Here is a 24,232-nt window from a genome sequence, read left to right as displayed (position 1 = left end):
GATATCGTTATTGCCTGAAATGAAAAAAAACATATCGTGATATGAAAAAATCTCATATCGCCCAGCTCTATTAGCACCCCTATGAAATTTAAATCTTTTGTTTAAGGATTTCCAAAGCGCTGTTCAACAGAGCAAGTCATTTTTAAGACAGGTTTTCCAAACATCCCAGTTTAATTTTGGATTCTTAGACACAGCTGTGGGTTGTACTATGGCTCAGTGAAATGGTCAGTTTCTCAGGGGGCTAATAATGTTGATCCTGGTCAATTTTGTTTGTTCTGAATTATTCTCTGGTATAATTTATCTTTTATGGGGAAAATCAGTATGTTTAGGAATGCTACGCTAAAAAAAACACTTTTTTAATAAAAATTTTTGACAGAAAATTTCAATTTCATAGGGCGGGTAATCATTTTGACCTCATCTGTATAAGATGCACTGGCATCATGGGGGTAAAATTATAGTAAATATGAGAAAATATAGACTCTTATCAATTTTACACATAAAGACCAGTTGCTAGGTAACAGAGAGTGTGAAAACACTTTTGGAATGTGGTTATGGCAGAGCTGTGTTATGACAGTGACATCAGCAATCATATATTTGGGTTTTTAGTATCTGAGCATGTGACATACATACATAGACACTGGTGTCTTCCAGGTAGAACGTTCCACATTATGAACTATGCACAACCTGCATCATGGATCCATATTTTGGGGACTCTGGTCAATTCTTAATTACCACATTTTACAATTAACAGCTAAATTATAAATGTTACATTAGAAAATATTTGTTATAGAGATGCACTTCGTTTCCCTTTCTCTTACCCAATTTCAGACTCTCAAAAGTACCACTCAGAAAGAACACGCACATTTTTGGTTTATTTGCAAAGAAATAAAAAACAAATAGATTTTTTAAGAATGGGATAACTTGTTTTTCTTTTGAGAGCACTGACAACAATGCGCTGATTAAAAAGTTTCATCTTTTTTGATAAGACACTGAGGAAATTTGGTGATCTTCATCCCACTGATGCGTTCAGTCCCCGCTAACGTCAGATTTGTTGTTCTCCTTGGTGGACTTTTTGTTAAGTCCACTGAAGTACTTCTCTCTGAAGGCATTGTGACCCTGGTAGGCGCTGAAGCGGGGATCTGACAGATGGGCCAGGCTATCAAATTCCTGGAAAGAGACGCAGAGGTTACTGTTGAATCTGCTTAACTTAAAAATCTACAAGTTTCCCACAGATATTAAAACAAATTATTCCGTTTACTAAAATATTCTTGCTGCTCCAACCAACATGACATCTTGCTAATAAAGTTTTCATTATGAATAACATATATTACATCTTGAAAACAAAGAAATGAAGTAAATAAATAAATGAACAAAATCAGAAACACCTGAATAAAAGGCAGCTTTTATTTTTGCTTTGCTAAATTCCTCCTACAAATCAACACAGTACTCTCTCACAAGGTGTGCACATGTCTGGCATGTTTATAGAATAGGAAGAGTTATGCGTATATTAATAATACACACACAGGTGATGAAATAAAGGAAAAATCTAAGGAGATGTGGAAAACTCAACACAAAAGACGCCTCGTGGCACGTATAATAATGCTGAGCAGGTGTTCCAGGTTTTGTATGGATGGGAGAAGGGAAAGACTTAAATGCTTCTGGAAAATTGGATTTTTCTAAGGTGCAGATGGCAAGCGTGCCAGTCTCAAAGGCTTCTCAGGTGGGCAGTGTTTTAACAGGAACAGTGACTAAAGTGGTATGTGGCTTTAGATCTGCAGGAAAGAGTACATAGTGGGTAACAAATTATGGCTTTGTGATGTTTGTGCATTAATGACATTAGATATTATTGTCAGAAGAAAAGAAGCTGCATGTGGAAAAAGTGCTGACAGCCTGTGAGGCATCCTTAACCATACTGCTGAGAAGTGCATGAGTATCATAAACAGCCCCAAAAATGAGGGGTTCTGTTGCGCTAACGTGACATCAATCATCCCAAGTTTGTTTTGATTGATCGTCTTTATCACATAAATGAAACATTTCCGTCCTGATTGCAGTGGTCTCTCCCTTGATGAGAATGTCCCCATCCATGCAGCAAAAGAGAGGGAGCACTGAATGTGCTTTAAGTATGAAAATAATGTGTATCATATGCTGTGGCCTTTGCAGCCACCAAATCTCAACTGAACTCAACACCCGTAGGACACAACTCTCCACAACCATCATCAAAACACCAACTGAGGGACTAGGACTGGGAAAAATGGCTGATCCCTCCAGTAGTGCTTCACAAGCACACAAGACTGTTTATCTGTTACCCAGCTGAAAATCAGCTGTTGTGAATCTCAGTTTTACCTCCACTATTAAGGTAAATGAGGTGAGTTGAGAAATGATGACTCCAATCCTGGGGCCTGTAATTTGTCAAAGACACCCCCTCTTTGCTTGCCGATGCTGCCAAGCAACCTGGAAACGTTTTTTATTGCCATTCTGAGGAAAAGATTCAGGTTTAAAAGGTAAAAAGACTGACAACATAAGCACGACCCCAGAGTGATGAGGATAAAAAGACGTGACTACAAAATTGGCACAGAAGACAACAGTGGTTCTTTACTCTTTCAGGTGGAGAGTTACATATACTGAATGTAAAAAATGAGGTGAATGACAAGCGGTCTGGGTAACCAAACAAATTTTGTAACACCGCATAAATAAGAAGAGGTGAGGTTTCTTTATGGAGCTTTACAGGAAACCTTCAAAACAATTAGGCCAACTCCTCCACTGTCAAAACCGGGAAACTGCGGACACACGCATAGAAAAGTGTTGACACACATCAGGCTGCGAATCCTGACGAGCGCGTGCAGATAGGTGCAGACGGAGGCCAATTTGAAAAAACAAACAAACTACAAAACAAAACAAAAAAACTCTACAGACCTGAGCTACAGATACCAGTCAGATAACCTCACACAACGTGTCTCGGTGTGTGCGTGTCATACCAGGCGCTTTATGGGAGCAATTTGGGGTTTTGAAGCGGAATGGATGTCAGATCCAAAGATGGATTGTTTTCCATACAATGTGTGATTATGCCTTTTAGGGTTCCAGTATAAAAGAAATGAGCCAATCACAGCCAGATGGTGAGGATTTACCCGAGACAGACAGAGAGACACCATCACTTCCAGCGGGAGACATGTAAAAGAACACACATACGCGCATACTACATCCGTCTCATGACGCATGCGTTCATGACAAGAAAAAAAAAAACTCCATGAAAAAACATTAAACGCATGAAGGAACAGGCAGGCGGACACATGTTCTCATTTTACTAGAAGAAAAAGAAGTTATATCAGTTTATGTGTGTTTCATGCACACACATAAACAAATTCTGCAGCACGCACACAAATTTGGTCTGCTGTGAAGATATGAGGTCATTTGTAATGATGCAACCACAATAGATAACCTAAAAACAACATATTTAGCTAGTTGTGATGAAAATGTGCACTTTAAAATCCCTTGGCTTCATCTGGACAGTAACTGGATGAATGACATCACCTGAAGCAAACAGCTAACAGAATGAAAAATAATGACAAATGCCATCTATTTAATTGTTCTAATCAGCATCCAACGCAGCCTGATTTACTGCATTTGCTATCATGTGACGACAAACAGCATGTCCTCGCACTGGAACTGGAAAATATTTTTCTTCTCTGTAAATTAGGCAACTGATTCATTTTGTTTCATCTCTTACACAAACACCCACATGGACACACCTCTGGTTCTTTGATCTTTTCCATGGTGATCAGACGCCGTGAGGTGTGGCTTGAGAGTGTCTGCTCACAGTTGCTGATGAGCTGGAGACATGGATGAAGAGGAACCATCTCCTCGCAGTACCTGGAAAGAGTCCCCACAAACACACAGATACACACACACACACACACAGATACACACACACACACACACACACAGATACACACACACACACACACACACACACATGCTACAGATCAGTTTAAATGAGGAGGAAACAAAGAGACAGAAATATAAAGCTAAACCAATATCCATCATCTGACTCTAATAAATTTTGATTGTACGCATCTAAAAGTCTGAATGAGAGGAAGTGTAAGTCCCTTGTGATAACAATGCGCTACAGATGTCATCTGGAGGCCATTAAAAGGCTGCCAGGACACACAGTAATTCTGTCAAGATTACTACCTAACTTTTGCCAGCTCTTTGGGGGTTTTTTCAGCGCGCTCTAATGTCTTTCTTTGCTCTGTGTGTGCTTCTTTCTGTTTCTCAGATAAACACAAAACATTCAAGAGGTTCGGTGCCACAACGGCTGGCGAGGCTAAGGTAGCTCGTTTTGTGTGAAGATGAAGGTGGAAAAAGTGAGGTGACCTGTCGGGTTGGCTGCTGGCTCTGTCATCGCCGGCCAGGCAGGGTTAGGGCGTATTAACGGCAGCTGATGTATGTGTTTGCATATTTGTGTCAGTAGCACTTTCTCCGAACTACCGTCACGCCAGCAACTCAGTCTGATTTGTGCATGACTGTTTGCCTTGTTGCCATGGCGGCAGTTGGGGCTCTGGGGTAATGGGATGTTTGGTTGTCGTGGTGACTGGGCAGTGATGCAGCCAGGCAGCAATTCTGAGCTGCCAATCAGGTGCTCAGTATTTCTACCGCACAAATGAACTGCATCATGACAAGGATGAGTTTCTTGTTTTTCCATCCCTATTTCTCTTTGTAATTACAACGTACCATGTTACTAACAGCCTATTTTATTTAACGACTTGTTTCCTTTAAATTACTTTTTCTTAATTATTGAGATTCAAAAGATGAGATGGCTTTGATCTCCTGCCCTAGCTCTTTTTTCCCCTTTCACATCAGTTTTTTTAACTTTCATCACGCGAGCCCATTTTTGTGTGTTTGACATTCTTGTTTTGTCTGGACAGGTATTTAAGATTCACAGTAAAACTGGTTCGAGACTTATCAACATTAAGATTTCGCACATTTCTAATGGGAAACTGTAATAAATTAGTAAATAAACAAAATGATTTTTTTTTTAAAAAGCAATAGAGTTAAACAGTTTGGCTCACTCACTATAACTCACCACAGAGTGAACAAATGGATAGTCCAAACACAGTCTGTATATAAATGATAGCTGTAGACTTCCGGGGCCAGATTTACTAACACTCCACCAGCACGAACAAAAAAAGAAGAGAAGAAGAAACAGTAGTGTTTGTATTTATAAAGACAAAATTGCATTTAAATGGTGGAAATAACTCAGATTTTTGTGACTGACCCCATTGCACCAAGTGCGCAAACTTATTTACTAATGTTTGCAAAACAGAATTTATTACTAATTATAACAGAAAAAAAACACGTCTTATTATTTGCGCTTGGTTTTGAAATGAACTGACCGTGCCTGTGCTTAGAAAACAGCGCAACTTCTGTAAATCAACCAGAAACTAACCACACCTATGAGAGCTATATGGGGTTTGCACTGACACATTATTTTGCCCCATTTCAGTGCTGCACCCTTAATCTATCACCAAGGTCTGAGTTGCAAGTTGCAAGTATTTCTTGTTTACAGACTGATGTTCACGTTGCCAATAGACAGGTCGCAGCTTCTGGGTACTACAGGTATTGCTTCCAAGTATCTACTTTACTGTAACTGACAGAGAAGACTTGCTGTTTAAGTTCAACAGTTTAACTAAAAATTACAACGGTACTGTTGCATCACACTGAATGTAGAAGCATGCAAAAGCTTAATTATTGCTATACGATTTCTCTGGAAACTTAAACTCGACTAAGAAATTACAATCTGAAAATGTCACCACTACTCATTTATTCATCTAATATTACCTCTGACTATGCAGCTGATTCATATATTTACTTCCCTTATTTATGCTGTAATTAGCTCACTTTATGGCTTTGATGATGGATAACACATCATCCGTCTCAATACTTTTTCTTCATTTATTTTTTGAGGGCAGAAAAGGAAGAGAGTTTAAGCGGTCTGACCTGGTCTAGGCTCTGTCTTTTGCTGACAGGACTCTGTGTCCCCTGTCATCACACACACACTGCCCCCATTTTCATGAGGCAGACGGACACACACACACACAGAGTCCCCACTGTTTCTATCACAGCCACTGCCGCAGATACACACACACATGTATGTGGGGGTATTGGAAACCTGATATCTCCCCTGTAGAGCCCCAGATTAGACCCAGGAGACAGGCTGCGTCTGGGTTTATACACACAGACACACATATCCAACAACACAAACACACACACTCGCAGATCAGCCTGCACACCATAGAGACATAGTTCATATATGTGACTTGCCTGGCCTCAGATGTTTATTTTGGCACGGCGCTCTGACAGGCACCGGGTCAAGCACCGATGAGATGAGTAGCAAAGACAAATGTGTGAACATGGTGACACAAACGTGTGCACGTGCGCGTACACGGGACCACACACACACACATTCGTGCATATGTTTCGATGCGTGCAGAAACACAAAGCGGCTAAATGGATAAAAGTCAAAGGGTTGCAAACTGATGTCTCTCAGTCACAAGGATACAATAATAGCCGGTGACTGGATCCGTGATTATCCCATCTGCTTCCTGGTCTTTTAATGAGTGACCAGAAAGAGTTTGAGCCCCGTGGCGCTTTTCCTCGCCTAACGTCCGTTTCTGCCTTAGTTTGTTGTGGTTCATATCTACACAAATGAACACCTGCACTGAGAGTCAGCACTTCGCTTTCTGCAAACGCACAGAAGCTTTAACAATACACAACTTTGTCTCTGATGAGCCGTCTTAGGCAGCATATAAAGTGCACATTGCTGTCAGTTGTGGTTTGCCGTGGCCCAGCTGTATGGGCAAGAAAGCCTCGGCATACCTGAACATTACTGTAATCCACACAGGTGGTTAGACATGGGAATCAGAATAAAGGGAAATACCCTAAGATAGTAGAAGGTCCTTTGTGAGTGTACAAATCCAGTAAAACACTGTCGTCTGTCTCTCGGGTTCACTTTTCCCTTAATAAAAATCACAAAGCCAGTTTTAATTATAGACAGTAATCAGTCATTTTTATAAAATGTAATAGTGTCTGCTATGTATTCCCTCTTTGCTTCATATTGTTTAGTTATTTGGGTAATTAATTAGGCCAAAAACAAATTGAAACCTCGTCGATTGTGCTTACAACAGGCCTGCATTGTGCACTTCTGGTTTATGGTGTAAGCCTGCCCCCTATTGTACAGATCATTATTTAAAGAAAGGCAAAGACAAAACTATTTCCAAACTGAGATGATGAGGTTTGAGCTTAAAATCTGGATTCCGAATTCAAAACTGTTGTTGGTAATCAACAATAACTAAACATGCAGTTGCCATCTTATCTTGCAGTTGCCCTCTGGACCCAGTGGAGGTGGTGAGTGACAGGAGAACGGCGGCTAAGCTGTCATCCCTGTTGGACAACATCTCCCACCCCATGCAGCAGACTGTGACAGCACTGAGCAGCTCCTTCAGTGGGAGACTGCGGCACCCACGGTGTGGGACGGAGAGATTTCGCAGGTCTTTCCTCCCCACTGCTGTCAGACTCCATAATAAAGACTTTAACTGATCAAGCACACACATCCATACATGTGCAATAATACCAAGTGCAATAATCCTTTCTGTCATCGTTGTATTTTTACTCAGTTGTATATAGTATTTGTATTTGTATTCTATTTTTATCTTATTGTATATTTATTTTATTTTATTCTACTGTATATAGTATTTTATTTTATTCTATTCTGTACAGTTGTGTACTGTATTTATTCTTATTGTATTCTAATTTTTGCCTCATAACTTTTGCACTGTCCACTTCCTGCTGTGACAAAACAAATTTCCCACGTGTGGGACTAATAAAGGTTATCTTATCTTATCTTATCTTATCTTATCTTGGCAGTGACGCACCAGCTCACCTTACAAAGCCCTGGTGTTTCCTTATAACTTGTTATAGTCCAAGAATATTGCAATGAATCCTGAAATCCTAACTCAGTGTTCTTTACAGCAGTGAAAAGGGGAATAAAGGAAAAAGAAATTACTAATGTTGTAAATAAGTATAATTACAAAGCATCCACTGACTGCAATGATACTGATATGAAGATTGCTATGAAGGTTTTAAAAGCATCTCAGAGCCGCTAAAAGTCCACACAATATAAAAATATTTTAAATTGTGTCACTGTATAAAATTGAGGATAGACACCACTTCAAAGATTATAGGCTTGTTTCTAAACTCCCACAATTCTTCAAGCCTCTAGAAAAACTGTTCAATAACCGATTCAACAAATTATTCGATACATTTAAATTACTCCCCGACAGTCAGTATGGATTCAGTTCAACATCACCATCATTAACTGAATCAAGCGAAGAGATTACAGATGCTATTGTTTAGAAACGGTATGCAATTGGAGGACTTCAAGATCTTTTAAAAACATTTGATACAATCAGTCATGACATATTAATTACGGGTTATATTGCACTGAGTAAAAAAACATTTAATTAATACATGTTTTTTGTGAAGCTGTGTGAATACTCCTGTAACTGCTTGGACTCTGTATGTGGTTTCCTCCAGGGTTCTGTATTGGCTCCACACATGATCATTATTTAAATAAATGGTATTTGTAAGATACATGATGAATTAAAATCAGTTTAAGTCAAAGATGTACAAAAATATGGTTTTTACACGGTATAGCGAGAAGTTAGGGTTTTGACCCACTATTTATACACTTTGTGTTTGCACATGTGTATTGATATGTATATATGTCAATCCAAATACACCTAACAAGTAGGGCTGCTCAATTAATCGAATTTTAATCACGATTACGATCTGGGCTTTCAACGATCATTAAAAATGACTGAGCCGATTATTAGCCCCTCCCTCGTGCTTTACTCTCACGCTGCTCCATGTGGCAAATCAAGCGCACCTCTCTGCATTTCGAACACGTGTCACAACAATTAAGAGGACCGAGGGAAGCTCGGAAAGCTAAGCAGAAGTTATTTGGAGAGGAGAGTGACTGCCGTTGGTTGAAAAGAGAGGTAAAAAAAAAAAACTTCAGTGGTGTGGAAACATTATGGGTTCGCGGAGTCAGACGTGGATCAAGTAGACACAGTGTGTAAACTTTGCTACAGTGTAGCTGCACCACAGAGCAACACTGCAAAGTTCACTAAACATAGATGTTTACATTTTTCATTTATTTTTTATATTGCAAACATTTGCACTGTTATCAGTATTTGCACACTATTTTATATTATTTTTTGACAATCTTTAAAGTCATTATTCAATACATTGTTATTGTTAAATAAATATCGTCAAATAATCGAGATCTCAATTTCAGTGAAAATAATCGTGATTATCATTTTTGTCATAATCGAGCAGCCCTACTAACAAGTTTAAAAGGACATATTCATGACTGGATAGGGCATAAACAAGAAGCAAAAATGATGCTTATTAGTTAGTTATTACTATTTCAAAAAAACATTAGCTTGTTGATGCCCTCGGGTGACACTGCATTAAAAACATTATGTGTAAACACAGTCAGCCATGCCATCCATAAATGCAGGTTACAGCTCTATCATGCAAAGAAGCAAAGATATGTGAAAATGCCCCAGAAACACTGCTGTATATTATATTTGCTTTGAATGCACTGAAAAAGCAGAAGCTTTCAGCTCCCCTCTTATTCAGAAATTGGCATCAGATGTCTTTCTGACGCCACCCCAAAATGCTAACAATTACGAAGTTCTACAAATTTAAGTACTGACAAGTTAACTGGTAAGTTACCTCCTACACTGAACAGATTTATCATCACTCTGAAAATGTGTATGACTAGGTGATGATGCCAAGTCTGTTTACTCACTCTGGCCTGTAGACAGGCAGCCAGTAGACGAGCCTCCCTCCCATGACCAGGTGGTGGGCGGAGAAGTTTAACAGATCTGTGAAGATGTCACTCAGGTGGTACGCCTGTGAGACTGGGACGTGAGACTCTTCAAAACTGTGCAGAATATTGAAATAAAAATACAACATTTAGAACAGAGCAGTGATGGCAAAACTTTGTGGTTTTATTTGGCATTTCATGTACTAGTTTCCTCAGGACTAATCATTGGACTAATCCCCCAGTTATTTATATATGTATATGTATATATATGTATATATATGTATATATATGTATAGATAGATAGATAGATAGATAGATAGATAGATAGATAGATAGATAGATAGATGTTGGTATAACTATAATATGTGATGAACTTACACGCCTTCAGCAGGTTTAGCAATGTCCTTGTGGGAGCCTGTTCTCCTCGTGGCTTCCCGGATACCGTATGGAGCTAACAAGAAAAGTCACACAGTGAGTATCAAAAAAATAAAACAAGAAGAGTTTTCTTCCTGTTTACGAAGAACACAGACAGAATAGATGTAGCTGAGGAACATGCTAGCTGCAGTACTGCTACTCAAATTCTAAAGAAACATCAAAAATCTTGGAGTGTCCATAAGCTGAAGAGCCACACAAAACATAAAAAGATGATCCATGAAACAGGCAGAAATAATGTGTTCAACAGACTGTAATGAGCAGCACATAATTTTCAAATTACAGCCTGAACCATAGCTAAAGCGTTTCACTCCCTGTCAGAATCCTGATAATTGCATATTTTCACAACATTTTTTATGTATTTGTAACAGCTCAAAGAAACAATCAAATCTAAAGAATAACAGAGATATTTAATGAAAGGAGATGTTAAATCCCTTGTGGTCTGGTTAGGGTGAACTAAAGGACCTACGGTCAGTAACGATAGCATCAAACAGAGCAGCATCCCTCCACGCAGGCTTGGAGGCATCAGACACCATCACGTCCACGTACATCTTCTGTGCCCCGTACTGCCGCAGGTTGGCTCTGATGTTCTCGTCGGGCCCTCGCCACTTTTGGTTTTTACGGCTTGACCGACCTAAAAGACAAAAGGCACCATCAGCAAATCTGAACAGGGGACTGATCTGATTCAAATAGAAAAACAGCATAAAATAAAACTGCAATCCTTAACCTGTAACACTTCAACTGCTGCAGGGTGTAATCTCTAATGAGCAGAGCTTACCTTTCCCGTGAATAGTGTTGTAATCAATGTCAGTTCCACATACATAAGCTCCAAAATGAGAACACGCAACCAGCAGGCTCCCTAAAACACATTGACTCACATTAAAGTATTTACTTTGCTGTCTATAGCTGTCTGTGGGGGGAAGCAACGACTGGATTAACTTACCTGTGCCTACAAATGGGTCAAAAACTAGGTCATCCTGTTTGACCCTGGCGTGGTTGGCCATGATGAATGAGAGGCCAGCGTCCATGCTGGTGTTTCCTATGAAGTGTCTGTTCTTCACACTGTGGGAGCGAATCAGATCACGCTGACCGTCTGCTATCTGTAAAATGGAAGAGTTCAGCTGTAGATCGCTCCACATTCATTTAATGTACACAAGTAGCAAAATGCATCTTACCCATCTGCCGAAGTAGATGTAATTGGGATCCTCGGGGATATTGTTGGGGTCTGTGCCGTAATCCTCTAATAAGCAGAAGATGTGCTGGGGATTCTTAAGGCTTACTGTCCCCTCAAAGGGAAGATACTCCAAGGCCTGGTGAGATTGCATTTTACTATTAGTATTATTATTATTTTATGTGCATATTTATATGTTTTTACATGCACTCGCACATCTAAATACTTACATCGATCCTTTTGATTCTGTCTGCAAACAGCAAAGTTTTGTTGAATGTGTAGACGTTTATCCTGTATGTGGAGTCTTTGTGCATGAATGGACTCTGCAGGGAATGAAGAGCAGAAACAGAAATGAAATGTGTTATTGTGTATTTCATACACTTGCAAAAATCTGTCTTTCCAACAGAATAGTATGATACAAACTCTAAACAACAAACCATGATTTCTGAGGGGAAGTTCAGAAGGGATGTTCTGAGTTCACTGTGTGTTTGCCCGTGGCCCCACAGTTCAAAAGCAGACCTAGAACGACAACCCAACATGAACTAAAGCCACATCTCAGCCAGTCTTGAATCTGTGCAGCATACAGTTATTCCATCAGTAGAGATGTGGCTCTTTCACTTTCCTAACTGCAAAGCTTAAACACTTACTTTGCACACACAGATCTGGCCATGATGCTGTGGACATCTTCCTCAGACAAACCATCCAGGCACCAGAAAGGAGACTACGGAGAAGAGGAGAGATGTGGAGTGACTGCCGGGAAATGTGAGATCTACTAAAGAGAAACATCACCATTCTGCTGCCAATAATCAATGTCTTAGATTAGAATAGAGAGTCAGATTAGAATAAGCCCCTCAACATGCAAACCTTTTCTCTGAAGTTTTCACAGGGATGAAATGGTTTCCCTCTGAGAGCCAGCAGAGCTTTTATTTCCTACATAAGACGGCATATAAAGCGAGAATATTAATGTTATACAAAACAGAAGAATCACATATGAAATATTAAATTAAATTACTACAAACTGTTTCTATGTGATGTAGGCATAAAATAATGCCATAAAACAACGCAATATGCTCTATCTGCCAGACCATTGCTCAAGTTTGATGTATTGCTGTGATCAAATTGTAGACATCTCGTCTCCAAAAGTAGGTTACTTTTTTGTTTGTTATGGGCTCATACTTTGAATGAGCCCAACACAAACCGAGAGTCAGAGGAGACTCCAGTCTGCAAATTATCGCTTTTTACACGAACAGTTAATCACTCTGAACCAAAGAGAAACCGACAATATCTGATGCTTGTTACCGGTAACCTGAAGTCTAGATTATCCTGGGCAAGATGCAATAAATACTGGAGGCATGATCGACTACTGAAGGCAGCCATTGTTGTCGCAATTTAAAAATACGTCCGGCTTGAAACCGAGCTCTGACACAAAGTACCGCTTGGGGACTGTATTTCTATAAATGGCAGAAAAATTAGGTACTGTGTTTCATTTAGCTATGATACACTCGTATTAAGTTTTGTACTGCCGCTGTTTTATGCTAACATTATCATACATAAGCACAGGTGAATACTTCGTTTTTAATGTTATTTTGCAACCTTTATTTGCATTAAAAAACTCCTTATCACTTTTTTCATAAACCTGTGTGTATGTGTCTTTTTAATGTCACAAGTAAGCAAATTTTTGTCATCAGTACACATCGGTATGCTTTACTATTCTGGTCATACATGTGTGGATAAAGTCTGTAATCTGCTTTACATCAGAGCCGTCTTGTAAGACCGCCCCTCCTACTGATTGGCTGTCCGGGTTGTCTCTGCCGTGTCACTGGCTGAAGTTGATGTCCATCACAGTGGTTTTGTCTGGTGACAAAAAGGCATCCATCCGCACTCTTGCCTCTGTCAGCACTGCTGCAGTGTTGTTAAGTTGTATTACTTAGTAACAGTGTAACCAGGATTCTTGCTCTTTGGTCGCAATGAAGCGTAACTGCAGGTGAAGGGAGGATCAGGTCAGTGTGTCACTGTTTATATTTACTACGAGAATCTGAAGGACTGAAAACTTCCAGGTTACTTTACAAAGCTAGATGTTCACTCGTTGTTTTGATAATGATATTATATTAACTGTGGGAAATAAGTAATGTCGTTTTAATGAGCTGTCAGCTGAATTTACGATTTAAGATTGCGGCTGCCAGTCATAACTGATGTGATCATACACACAGCTGGATCACAAGAACAGTTGTGTGAAAAATAAGTAGGTGAGACTTAAAGAATTTGGAAACAATAAAGTAACATTAGGAAGATTAAGATGCTGTATTTCTCTGTTGAGAAATGATTGTATATTCAAATTTGTCTTGAACAGAGTCAAACATGGGAACAAACAGCCAGAGCACCACCGTGGAAACAGAAGAGAAAGCCCAAACTCCTGCGGCGTGCATCGTTTCTGTGAAAGGCTTGAAGGAAAACTGGCAGAAATGGTCCAGCGAACACCAGGAGTACCAGAAGCACAATCCCTTCAGTCACAACACCAGACCGAGCACGGTGGTCCCTCCGAGGGGAGGGGATGAGTATGGGAAACCCCTGCAGGGTTCCCTGACAGAGCAACGTGGGAGGGATGCTCACACACACATCAGCAGAGAGGTTCAGGAGCTGTGTGAGGTCATAAGGAGCATTGGGGAGTCGGGGGGCAGCGATGGGAAAGTGATTACTGTAAGATTTGGAAAGCTGTTTGAGCATTATGTGACTATCTCGAATAAACTGGTTGGGATTCTTCTGCGAGCGAGGAAACAGAGACTGGTTGACTTCGAAGGGGAGATGCTGTGGCAGGGGAAGGATGATCACGTAGTTATCACTTTGTTGCAGTGACCACAAATGTTTAGATGCCTTGATTCATTGTGCGTGTAGTACACGCAGGTACACAGGCACTTGATGTGGCAGCTTGTGCAGACAAAGAACATGGGGAAACCACTAAATGTCAGTCAAAATGAGAAAAGGTAACTTCAAACCTGAGCATTTTTTTCCCTCCAGCAGCTTGTTGACGAGGTGAAAGTGGAGCAGTGAGCAGTTGAGATGACATCAGATTTCCTAATGGGACCGAACCGAAGCCAAAGAGAACATGAGGCTGCCTGTGACAGACATAATGATGCTATAGGATGAACTTGACCCGACTTGGCCTGACGGCTTCAACATGTATTTATTTTAAGTGTGCTTTGCAATGACACAATATTGCTACAGTTCCAAATTTTGAAACTAATAGTGCAGCTTTAAAGCAATAAGAACCACATCATAAGGAACTATAGACTGAGTACCAGCTCTTATTGAAAGTATGAAAGTACAGGAATATATTTTTTTTAAACACACAGCATTAATAGATTAACACTGTCTCCTAATTGTATCATAATAAAGATAAGAAACGATGTCTTGTGTGTTAAAGTGTTACTGCAGGTGGGTTAAGAGTGAAACTGAAAAAGGGTCTGTATGTAAACCATACTGAGATACTACAAAGGCACTGAGAAGCAACAGAATACTGTTTATTCTAAATTAAAGCCATTCTTAAAGTGCATACCTTTTGTACAGTACATTTTGTTGTTGTTGGTTTTATTCCAATTACCACTGCAAAGTATAACATAATTTCACAGCACATACTTTCATTCATCTTTCCACATGACATTGAACCCCCCCCCCCCCCCCCCCAATTGTACTTCACTGCTTGATGAGGTCATTGATAACAAAATAAATTAACATTACTATCAGCATCAGAGGATTACTGAGTGGTTTTCACAAATTGCAAGCTTGATGTAAGAACTCATAGCCAAGATTATCAGTTTATATATGATTGATATCAATAATGCAAACTTTCGGGGGGGGGGGGGGGTTTCTGCAGTTTCATGTTATAGAGCAGACATACAAGGCATGAAAGCAGCTGTGCAAGACAGGAAATCAAACGGCCTGTGAGAAATCTGAAATCCCAGAACACTCAGTATACAGTGGGTTTTACACTGTATCTTCTGTGCTCTCTCTGTGTCAGTGTGTACAGGGCACTCTAAGTAGCCCATAATGCCTCACAGAAAGTAGCACACTACCGCTGGCCATTACCCACATTGTATAATATCTTGCACTGTGTCAAAGGGAAATTTACAGTCAGTTTAAAAGAAAGAGAGAAAGACGTTTCAGTAATTTGCTGAGATATGCTTGGTATAATATGGACTTATCACAAACATTCATGTCAGTATTTATATTTAGCCAACAATCTAGTACCTTTAATGCAAAAACAAGTAGTGTCCCAAGTGTGTTTGTCTAACTGAGCTCACTATACAGAAATCTAAGAAGGAAGAAGGAAGCAAAGCGTACTGAAGTGTTTCTGTAACAGGATGATAATGAACACACTGTTCTATTTTATAGGAATTCAAAGTTGATTGCTCATTGGTCCCTAAAAGCAATACAATTTTATTAGAGCAGATTTAAATAAATTTACCTATCTTGTCAAAACTCCAGTGTTCCTTACAGCACTTGTTAGGGATTTTAAAAGAGGCTTTAAGGCTTTATGTCTCATACTACTTAGGATATAAAATCTCACGCAGGTATAGCACCTGTTTAAAATACAGTCATTAGTTGTAGACAAACAGTCAGCAAAGTAGTTTCCAGTATGATATCTGCAAGACGCCTGATCTGCAAGTCACCTCAGTGCAGTCAGTCACATATGGCAAGATCCAATGATCCAGATCCAGTGATCAGTTTGTCTCGCCTTTAGAGTTGAGAAGATCAATCAGCTGGTCTGCCTGCAAAACATTAACAAAGGCAGACAGAACAGAAGTCAGACTGTCAGCAATCTTTCTGTGAGACCCTAAAACGTCACCTGGGTGAACTAAGATGATGCCACTAGGAGTTACTGAACTGAATATATTAATGTGTTGACAATGCAAATCTAGAGGGCAGTTCACTGATGGAATCAAGTTACTTAAAACCAGGTTTACACAGCAATGTCCTTATACAGAACAAGTTAGAGACTGACACTGGTCTACATTTTTTCATTTGAAATTTCCATTACCACACAAAAAGTTTAAATAAAGTTTCTACACAGTAACTTGTAGTACTGAAGTACAGGGCTTACTGTGATGAACCAGTAGGAGTTGAGTCTGTAGAAGAGACGTGACATAAAGCCCATTTGACTAGCAGGTGCCAGGACGTGAAGGTGGAGGTGTGTGACAGAACAGAATGGAGGCCAGTGGAAACCAAATCTGCAGACAAAGAAAAGGGTTTAGAAATACTACTTATTTTTTAGTTTTTTTTAACTCATTTTATCTGATATAACAACAAAGCAAACTGTAACTAAGGTTAAGTTAGTCATCAGCAATTAAACTGCATTACAAATGATCTACTATAATTCTGACTAGATTAAGTGCTTGTTCTATTGGTAACTAAAAAACAAAACTGACCGCAAAACGGTGAATATTTGGTGGTCTGGCAACAAAAGATAACTGACTAAAACTGTCTGAAGGTCATACATTCATAACCCACTAATGTAAATTACCATAGAGAGCTGTGAAGTACCAAAATGAAACCCACCTGACATCACTGAGGTCCGTTATGTTGTTTTTTTCCAGGATTTCCTTCCCTTTGTCGACCATCCGCTTCACTGGACATAAACAATAGAAAAAGATGATCCATTTCAAACATTTACAGTTACTTTTTAAAAAATACTTTCCAACCATCCATAGCATTAGTCAGTAATATGTCAGCAATATTGTCTGAGGTGATATAAAATGAAAATCCATGAGCATTACTTAAAAAGTATGCAGTTTAAACTTTACCCAAGGGTACGTGCTCTTTAGTGAGGGATTTACAGTTTCCTACATGTTTGGTTGGGACAACAAGGTAGTGATGGGGGGCTCCAGGTTTGATGTCCCTGAAACATGAGATCTCTTCATCCTGCAGTAATAACACACACACACACACACACACACACACACACACACACACACACACACACACACACACACACACACACATTTACACTTTAAACGTGAACGACATTACAGAATGCCTCTAGCATTGGTGCCAAATGCAATTAGTATACTGAATATAATGTAATTTATTGGAGTCTGATTTATATATATATGTATAAATATATGCTTATTATTCTCTGTATTTTTAATATGAACTTATGCTACGGTTTAACCAACCATCCTTCGGTATCTGTCGGGGGTGAGCCACACCTTTCAACACAGTAAATCAATAACTCTACAGCTATCGGACTAACTAGCTACAATACCACTCAATTACACTCGTATACAGTGAAATTAAACGTTTCTGAATGACTAGTTTTAGAGCTTTTACTACTTGTAAACGCAGGTATTGACAATTAAAGTGTCTTAGGCTAGCTAGCAACGCATTCGTAATTATTTATTACAGTTTTCTTACACAGTGAAGAAGCTCTGTGCCCATTTCACTGTTTACAATCCTGCAGAAAATACATTTCTTATCATATCCTTCGGCTGGCACATTGCTGCTGCTTTTGGAAATATCAACCCGAGCAGGTTGTGTATCCTGGATTTCGGCCATTGTGCTGTACGGAGCTGTCAACAATCAGGCATGCTGAGTCGATCCAAGAGAACATCGAACGCATCAAGCTCGATCGCTCGTCGATCCTTATTGCAGATGTCAGGGAACAGAATTGTCAGAAGAGGGCGACATATTTTCAGTTTTCTCTGGTGACCGAATCTGTCGCACACTAACAATTGTGTCAAACGCACCTTTGATGTTCTCTGATGAAAACAGAAGGGCCCTCATATGTAACTTTTTATATAAGTTGTATTTTCAGCATTCTCTGGATGGTTGTCTCACAGAAATAAATAAATAAATAAATAAATAAATAAATAAAAATAAACCCAACACTTACTGTCAGAGAACAAAACCAGTCAGTTATCTTACTATATGATCCAAATAGAAGGGGGTAACTAAGTAAATGGTAAATGGCCTGTATTTATATAGCGCTTTTCTAGTCCCTAAGGACCCCAAAGCGCTTTACATATCCAGTCATCCACCCATTCACGCACACATTCACTAAGCATTAATTTGCTCAGGCTAGAGAATATTAAAGTGGAAGTGTTGCATTAAAGACTCTGAGGTCTAAAGTCAACAGCACAAAGCTTAACTGAGATAGACGTTAAGTGATGCTATATTGTTAGTCAAGGCTGCAGTGAAACTGCTCCACTTTGTAACTTAAACAAAACTAACCACCTACCAACCCGCCCCTGCATTTACTCATGTGGTTAGCCGTGGTTTTCCCTTACTGTTGGTCTTTCTTAGTTCCTTTCCCCTGTGACACATGCAATGGGTACATATACGTTATGGTCTGTTGTTAGGTGTTTGCAAACAAGTGCGCCTCCTCTGCATTAAACTATGCTGCAAGGCTAAAGACTGTAGTTCAAGGTGTTCAAGGTGATATGAGATGGATTTCTTGAGCAGTCAGGCAAAAATGTGAAAAAAAGTTTTTCTTTGGACTAAATCACATAGTGAGCTGTAGCTTGCCATGATATTATTATACACCGATCAGGCTTAATATCATAACAGATGCATAATGTTGATCATCTCCTCATCACAGCACCTGTTAGTGGGTGGGATATATTACATCCATACTGGCAATGGAAGAAGATGACCTGGTGTTTCTCTTTTCTTTCACAGTGTTGAGCAATGTACTGCTGGGAAAACTTAGTCCATGTGAATGTTACTTTGACATGTACCACCTATTTAATCATTGTTGCAGACCCTTTCCTGGAAATAACATTCCCTGATTGCTGTGGCCTCTTTCAGCAGGGCCTTCCCACAATCTGCCACAAAGCAGAAATGGTTCAAGAATGGTTTGAAGAGCACAACTGGTGGTGGTCAGAGGGCCCAGTGGCGCCAGTATCCGGCAGCCTCGCCTCTGTCAGTGTGCCCCAGGGCGGCTGTGGCTACAATGTAGCTTGCCATCACCAGTGTGTGAATGGGTGGATGATTGTGTAAAGCGCTTTGGGGTCCTTAGGACCAAGTAAAGCGCTATACAAATACAGACCTTTTACCATTTGACTTGGCCCCCCAAATCCCCCAGATCTCAATCCACTTGCTAGACAACTCGTTCTGCTCCATGGAGGCCCCACCTCATAGCTGACTTCAGTTAACATCTTGGCACAGGTGCTACTCTGGCTGTGATTTCTGGTTGCGGGGGGTCTTGAAAGCCTGTTTGGGCTGGGCTTGATGTATTCTGTGCAACACAATAACAAATTAAAATCATTAGTCATTACTGTATGTACCTTTTAATCATGGCTTCTCATCACAATGCTTTTGTTTAGTTTCTTTGGAACAGAAGCGGCTGATGATTGTAGCGTGGTGATCAGCACAGGTTCTGGGCTCAAAGCCAGGCTCGGGCCTCTCTGTGTGTGTTCTCTGTTTAGTGAATTTAAACTGGCTGTAAGTGTGAATTGTTGTCTATCTCAATGTGTTAGCCCTGCGACAGACTGACAATTATTAGTTATTATGATTTTGTATTTTCGGAGTACTTTTTCTTAATTTCGTACTGACATTTTTTTTAGTTCATTTTATTTTCAGGAAGGAACAGAGGCAATATCAGACTATCAGTAACATGATATTTTGATGTTATTCGTAACAACTGCTGACTACAGCGACAGTATCAACAGGAAACTTTTTCACAAGAAAAAAGTAGCAGCACCTACACTGCCTGGCAGTCATATATAAACTTTTACTATTTCCTGAAAGTGTATTTAAATAAACAAATAACCAACAACTAGGCAATGTATGTGACATTTTATTCAAAGTGTTTTTCTCTCCAAACAGACAGGCTGGCATTTCACTTACACAAAGCAGAACTTATATTTTACAGTTAAGGTCCCTTCTTCCTCCAGCAGCATGTCTAGCAAACAATCAGCTTTTGTAGTGAAATGTTGCCCTTAAATTATTTCCAGCGCTCCTATTTTGATCCTCACTTACATGGAAAATGTTCAAACCAGCTCAGATCAGCGGTTTTTGTTCATACCAGTGTTACAGTATTTCACAATTAAATAGTTAATAGAATATGAAGACACACTGAATTTAAACACGGATATAAACTTTAAAAAATCATTTTAAAATTGTCATTTTATAAAAATACTTTGATGTAAAAATAAAATAAAAACAGACTCTTTCTTGAATCCCATTACAGTAGCTGCCCCATCAGCAGGCTTCAAACTGTACAAGAGGAACTCTGAACCATGTGCAGAGACGACAGCAGACGCTTCTTATTAAATACCTTGCTGATGTAACATGCAGTAAAAAATGACATCTACTCAGTTTCAACAGGAAACATAAACCTTTAATGGGATTTCACAAAAAACAGTGGTAGTGCCAGCACTGCCTGACAGTCATAGAAAAACTTTAACCATTTCCTGAACAGTGTATTTAAAAAGACAGAAAATAAACAACTGGGCATGTGTGTGTATTTGATGTTTTCATAAGTACTTTTCTCTCCAAATAGACAAGCTGGTGCTTAATTTAAAAAAAAAAAGAATTTTTCATTTTACACTTCAGTTGACTTCTTCCTCAAGCAGCACATCCAGCTTATCCAGCAGCTGTTGTAGTGCAATGTTGTTCAACTTTACTAGTTTGGTCCTTACTAGCAGCCACAGATTTGACTGGGAAACATTAAAACCAGTTAAAATTGTTTGTCCTAACAGTGTTATACCGATTTTAACAATAACTGGTTAATATAATTAACCAGTTATTGTTAACACACACTCACTTAACCAAAGATGCAAACTGTAAAAAAACACATTATTTTATAAATATGCATTGATACAAAAATAAAATAAAAATAAATGTTTTCTTGAACCCTGAATATCATTACAGTAGCTGTAGACTTATCATTCAATGCTGTTTTTTAAAATCTGCAAATGCTCCATCTGCGGCACACACGCCTCGCATTGATGTAAAAAAAAAAAAAAAAATAGACTCTTTCTTGAATCCCATTACAGTGGCTTCCCCGTCAGCAGGCTTCAAACTGTACAAGAGGAACTCTGAACCATGTGCACAGACGACAGCAGACGCTCCATCAGGATACGTACAGTAGTGGCTAAACGACCTACACGCCTTGAAGTCTGGGAGCTCCACACAGAACAACAGGTCCTGCTTTGTTTTTAGCTCGGCTTTTTAGATGTTCACAGTCAATTCTGCACAGTCCAGACCTCCAGGTCTTGTACAATAAAGTCCTCATTTGTGGAGAGAGGTGCATTGTGAAAAGTCGGACTGGAAAAGCTTGAACCACGGTACAGATCAGCATCCAGCCACAGGGCAAAGCCACTCCTAAAGACAGAGAGAACAATAGAACTTTAATATCAGATCTTTGAAAACTCACTGATAGGAAAATAAATAAATAACTGTATAACTTACCCTCCTCCACCGAGCTGCAATGAATCCCAGTTTCCACTCACAAAGTACGAGTTCACCCCACTCCACTTGTATACCTAGATAACAAACACATAAAAACATCTTAAACTCTGTGCAGATTTCTACAATAAGTGAAATAATTTCATGAAAAATCATCCTGTAAATAGACTAGAGGTAAAACATTAATAAAAGTTCAACTCTTACCTGGAAGTCGGGATTGAAGCTGAACAAGAAGGTTTCTCCAGTACCGTAGCAGTATTTACTGACTCTGAATGGATCTGAAGAAAAAGCCCCAAACACCTGAAAATACACCAAGACACCAGTTTGTTAAAGGAGATGCCGGTAATGGAGGAATCCGTCTCATTTTCTTGGTACAGAAAAGTGCTGGAGACTAAAGAGCAGGATACAAACCTTTTTGTGCATGTCTTTGACCACCAGCAGCACAGGGCTGTCCACCTCAGCCATGTTCCTGTACAGAGTCTTCAGGCTGCTCCCATGGACGGCTGTGCTGTAGACCAGCTGCCATTGATAACCCCGGGTCCTTGCTGGCATGTGAACAGCAAGCTGTTTGACAAAGAGTTGCTCATCAGATCATGTCCTGACAGACTAATGCATCACTCCATCTAAAATCAACACTGTTCTTCTGCTTGACTGTCTACAATTTGCATAAAAAACTTTACGGTCTGAGCACAACTTCCAGGCAATGCTGCCGCTTATGTCATAAATAATGACTGTTGTGAAACTGGAGATGGTGAAGCAGAAAATTTTCTGAACAATTGGACGATTTGAGAGGAATTGCCCTAATCACAATTTTCTCAGTTCTTCAGGAGAAAAACCATTGATAGCTGTGATCCACACACATATATATAAATGAGTGTTATTTACTTTTTCTAGGTGATAGTCATCTAGCAGATGACTCTGGTCAGTGAGGACAGGAAGATCATCATCAACTTCCAGCAGGTACTCGGGCTCTTCTACCTCGGAGGCGTCTGAGCTGCACAGACTCTGGCAGCGTTTGGACTCTTTCACTGTGATGATCTGAAGGAGGCAAGCAGAAAAAGTGTCATCATGTTACACTGCTATCCACTGCTCTCCTTTTATTTGTTATTTGGGAAGTTTTTACTGCATTACATATATAAGTTTAATGGCCTTAAGTACAAAGGTTGCAAATCATTTAAACCACAAAACCAGAACTATTGAATGGCAACAAAACTGCAATGCATGGTGACAGAACACATTTGAACCTCCACAGAACCTCCTAACACGAATACATTCAGCAGAGTAATCTTACCTCAACATAAGGCTCCATACAGTCACTGGCGATGTAAAGCACCTTAATATTTTCTGCCAGCCGCTTCATAGCTCCTGATTTCCCTGTCAAGCGCTGCTCTCTGCTGTACCACATGTCTGCTAACCAAACTGCCATGAAGGCAGTTCTTATATACACTGGGTTACTTTCTCTTTCTGTCTGCAGGCTTATTGGTCAGACATTTGAGTAGATGTCTGCTGATTGGTCAGCTCTGACAGTGAATAGTTTCTTTTCTCACTAAACAGGAAAGTGAGGTCTGGTTCTGGGATGTAGAGGGAAAGAGGATGTCCATATATAGACCCTACACCCTCAGGGATAACCACCAAGCTCTGTGATTGCACTTACTGTAAGTCACTAAGGAGGGCTTGCTGTTTCAAAGAAACATGTTGCATTATTGTTTTGTTTTGTTTTTCAAAATTGTCATTCTTCTGTCTCTTGAGGTGGACATTAGGTCTTGTCTTATCACAGAATGATATGCTGGCTGAGTCAGGTAGAAGGAATTTTACTCAGAAATGTGGAAGTGGACTCATACTTAGAGCTGCCAGGAGATGAGGTGGAGGAGGGCCAGATATCAAAGAAAGAAGGTGAGAGTTCAGATGAAGGACACACCAGGTTTTGAGCAGCCTGATCAGAGTCAAAATGATGACGCCCGAAGTCCATTATGGACAAGAAGTAGGGCTGTGAAGTTGTGGGATTTGGTTTCTCAGCTATCATACTGGACACCAGCCTGTGAGGGGAAAAGGAGATCTCCTATCCATGGCAGCCTGCAACATGCATTCTGTTTTACAGTTCTGACTTTTGAAGGGGCTCTATTCTCCTCCCCCCATCAAGAGATCATTTGTTACTTCGATGGACTGCTTGTCCTGTTTTTATGTTTCATCCTAGAAAATTATCAACGCAATTTCATTATAGCTGAAAGAAAAGTGATAAAGACAGGAGACGTCTAGATTTACATAAATTGCATAAATCAACTGGATAAAAAACGAATCAAACTGTGTGTATTCAACTAAAAAGCTTTCTTTATCTC

General features: G+C 39.7%; 4 protein-coding genes across 4 annotated transcripts; 1 reads left to right on the top strand and 3 right to left on the bottom strand.

Moving 5' to 3' along the window:
• Positions 1 to 1,011: 1,011 nt before the first annotated feature.
• Positions 1,012 to 12,869, bottom strand: trmt11 (tRNA methyltransferase 11). The gene is made up of 13 exons (XM_085365177.1): positions 12,792 to 12,869; positions 12,357 to 12,422; positions 12,140 to 12,213; positions 11,930 to 12,011; positions 11,723 to 11,815; positions 11,497 to 11,631; positions 11,265 to 11,421; positions 11,100 to 11,180; positions 10,791 to 10,955; positions 10,268 to 10,340; positions 9,872 to 10,006; positions 3,747 to 3,867; positions 1,012 to 1,167 (listed from the first exon to the last, which is right to left on the bottom strand). Exons 1-13 carry the CDS (start codon positions 12,867 to 12,869, stop codon positions 1,027 to 1,029), a joined length of 1,401 nt encoding a protein of 466 aa, XP_085221303.1. The 3' UTR covers positions 1,012 to 1,026.
• Positions 12,870 to 13,850: 981 nt separating this feature from the next.
• Positions 13,851 to 14,345, top strand: LOC146622494 (actin-binding Rho-activating protein). The gene has a single exon (XM_085365176.1). It carries the CDS (start codon positions 13,851 to 13,853, stop codon positions 14,343 to 14,345), a length of 495 nt encoding a protein of 164 aa, XP_085221302.1.
• Positions 14,346 to 15,914: 1,569 nt separating this feature from the next.
• Positions 15,915 to 18,056, bottom strand: hint3 (histidine triad nucleotide binding protein 3). Its single transcript, XM_085365178.1, has 5 exons — positions 17,901 to 18,056; positions 17,291 to 17,408; positions 17,046 to 17,115; positions 16,591 to 16,717; positions 15,915 to 16,258 (listed from the first exon to the last, which is right to left on the bottom strand). The coding sequence occupies exons 1-5, from the start codon at positions 18,039 to 18,041 to the stop codon at positions 16,211 to 16,213; spliced, it is 504 nt and encodes a 167-aa protein (XP_085221304.1). The 5' UTR covers positions 18,042 to 18,056; the 3' UTR covers positions 15,915 to 16,210.
• A 3,549-nt stretch (positions 18,057 to 21,605) lies between these two features.
• Positions 21,606 to 23,322, bottom strand: LOC146622492 (TLD domain-containing protein 2-like). Its single transcript, XM_085365175.1, has 6 exons — positions 23,188 to 23,322; positions 22,782 to 22,934; positions 22,308 to 22,460; positions 22,101 to 22,196; positions 21,900 to 21,973; positions 21,606 to 21,812 (listed from the first exon to the last, which is right to left on the bottom strand). Exons 1-6 carry the CDS (start codon positions 23,320 to 23,322, stop codon positions 21,674 to 21,676), a joined length of 750 nt encoding a protein of 249 aa, XP_085221301.1. The 3' UTR covers positions 21,606 to 21,673.
• Positions 23,323 to 24,232: the final 910 nt, after the last annotated feature.

The sequence above is a fragment of the Diplotaxodon limnothrissa genome, linkage group LG11 (assembly GCF_057381915.1).
Source record: "Diplotaxodon limnothrissa isolate DT_005_m linkage group LG11, D_limnothrissa_male_GT1.1, whole genome shotgun sequence".
In the NCBI taxonomy this organism is placed as follows: Eukaryota; Metazoa; Chordata; class Actinopteri; order Cichliformes; family Cichlidae; genus Diplotaxodon; species Diplotaxodon limnothrissa.
Note: the sequence above shows the minus strand (reverse complement) of the source record. Positions and strands in the feature narration are given on the sequence as shown.

Coding starts and splice junctions, on each gene's coding strand:
- trmt11 (XM_085365177.1), bottom strand. CDS start 12,869: ATGGCTGCCTTCAGTAGTCGATCATGCCTCCAGTATTTATTGCATCTT. Junction 12,423..12,791: donor ATCTAGACTTCAGGTTACCG/GTAACAAGCATC, acceptor CGTCTTATGTAG/GAAATAAAAGCTCTGCTGGC. Junction 3,868..9,871: donor CTGCCTGTCTACAGGCCAGA/GTGAGTAAACAG, acceptor GACTCTTTCCAG/GTACTGCGAGGAGATGGTTC.
- LOC146622494 (XM_085365176.1), top strand. CDS start 13,851: ATGGGAACAAACAGCCAGAGCACCACCGTGGAAACAGAAGAGAAAGCC.
- hint3 (XM_085365178.1), bottom strand. CDS start 18,041: ATGGCCGAAATCCAGGATACACAACCTGCTCGGGTTGATATTTCCAAA. Junction 16,718..17,045: donor ACGGACCTCAGTGATGTCAG/GTGGGTTTCATT, acceptor CTTTGTCTGCAG/ATTTGGTTTCCACTGGCCTC. Junction 16,259..16,590: donor ACTCCTACTGGTTCATCACA/GTAAGCCCTGTA, acceptor AATGTTTTGCAG/GCAGACCAGCTGATTGATCT.
- LOC146622492 (XM_085365175.1), bottom strand. CDS start 23,322: ATGGCAGTTTGGTTAGCAGACATGTGGTACAGCAGAGAGCAGCGCTTG. Junction 22,935..23,187: donor GTATGGAGCCTTATGTTGAG/GTAAGATTACTC, acceptor TGCCTCCTTCAG/ATCATCACAGTGAAAGAGTC. Junction 21,974..22,100: donor GCTTCAATCCCGACTTCCAG/GTAAGAGTTGAA, acceptor TTTGTTATCTAG/GTATACAAGTGGAGTGGGGT.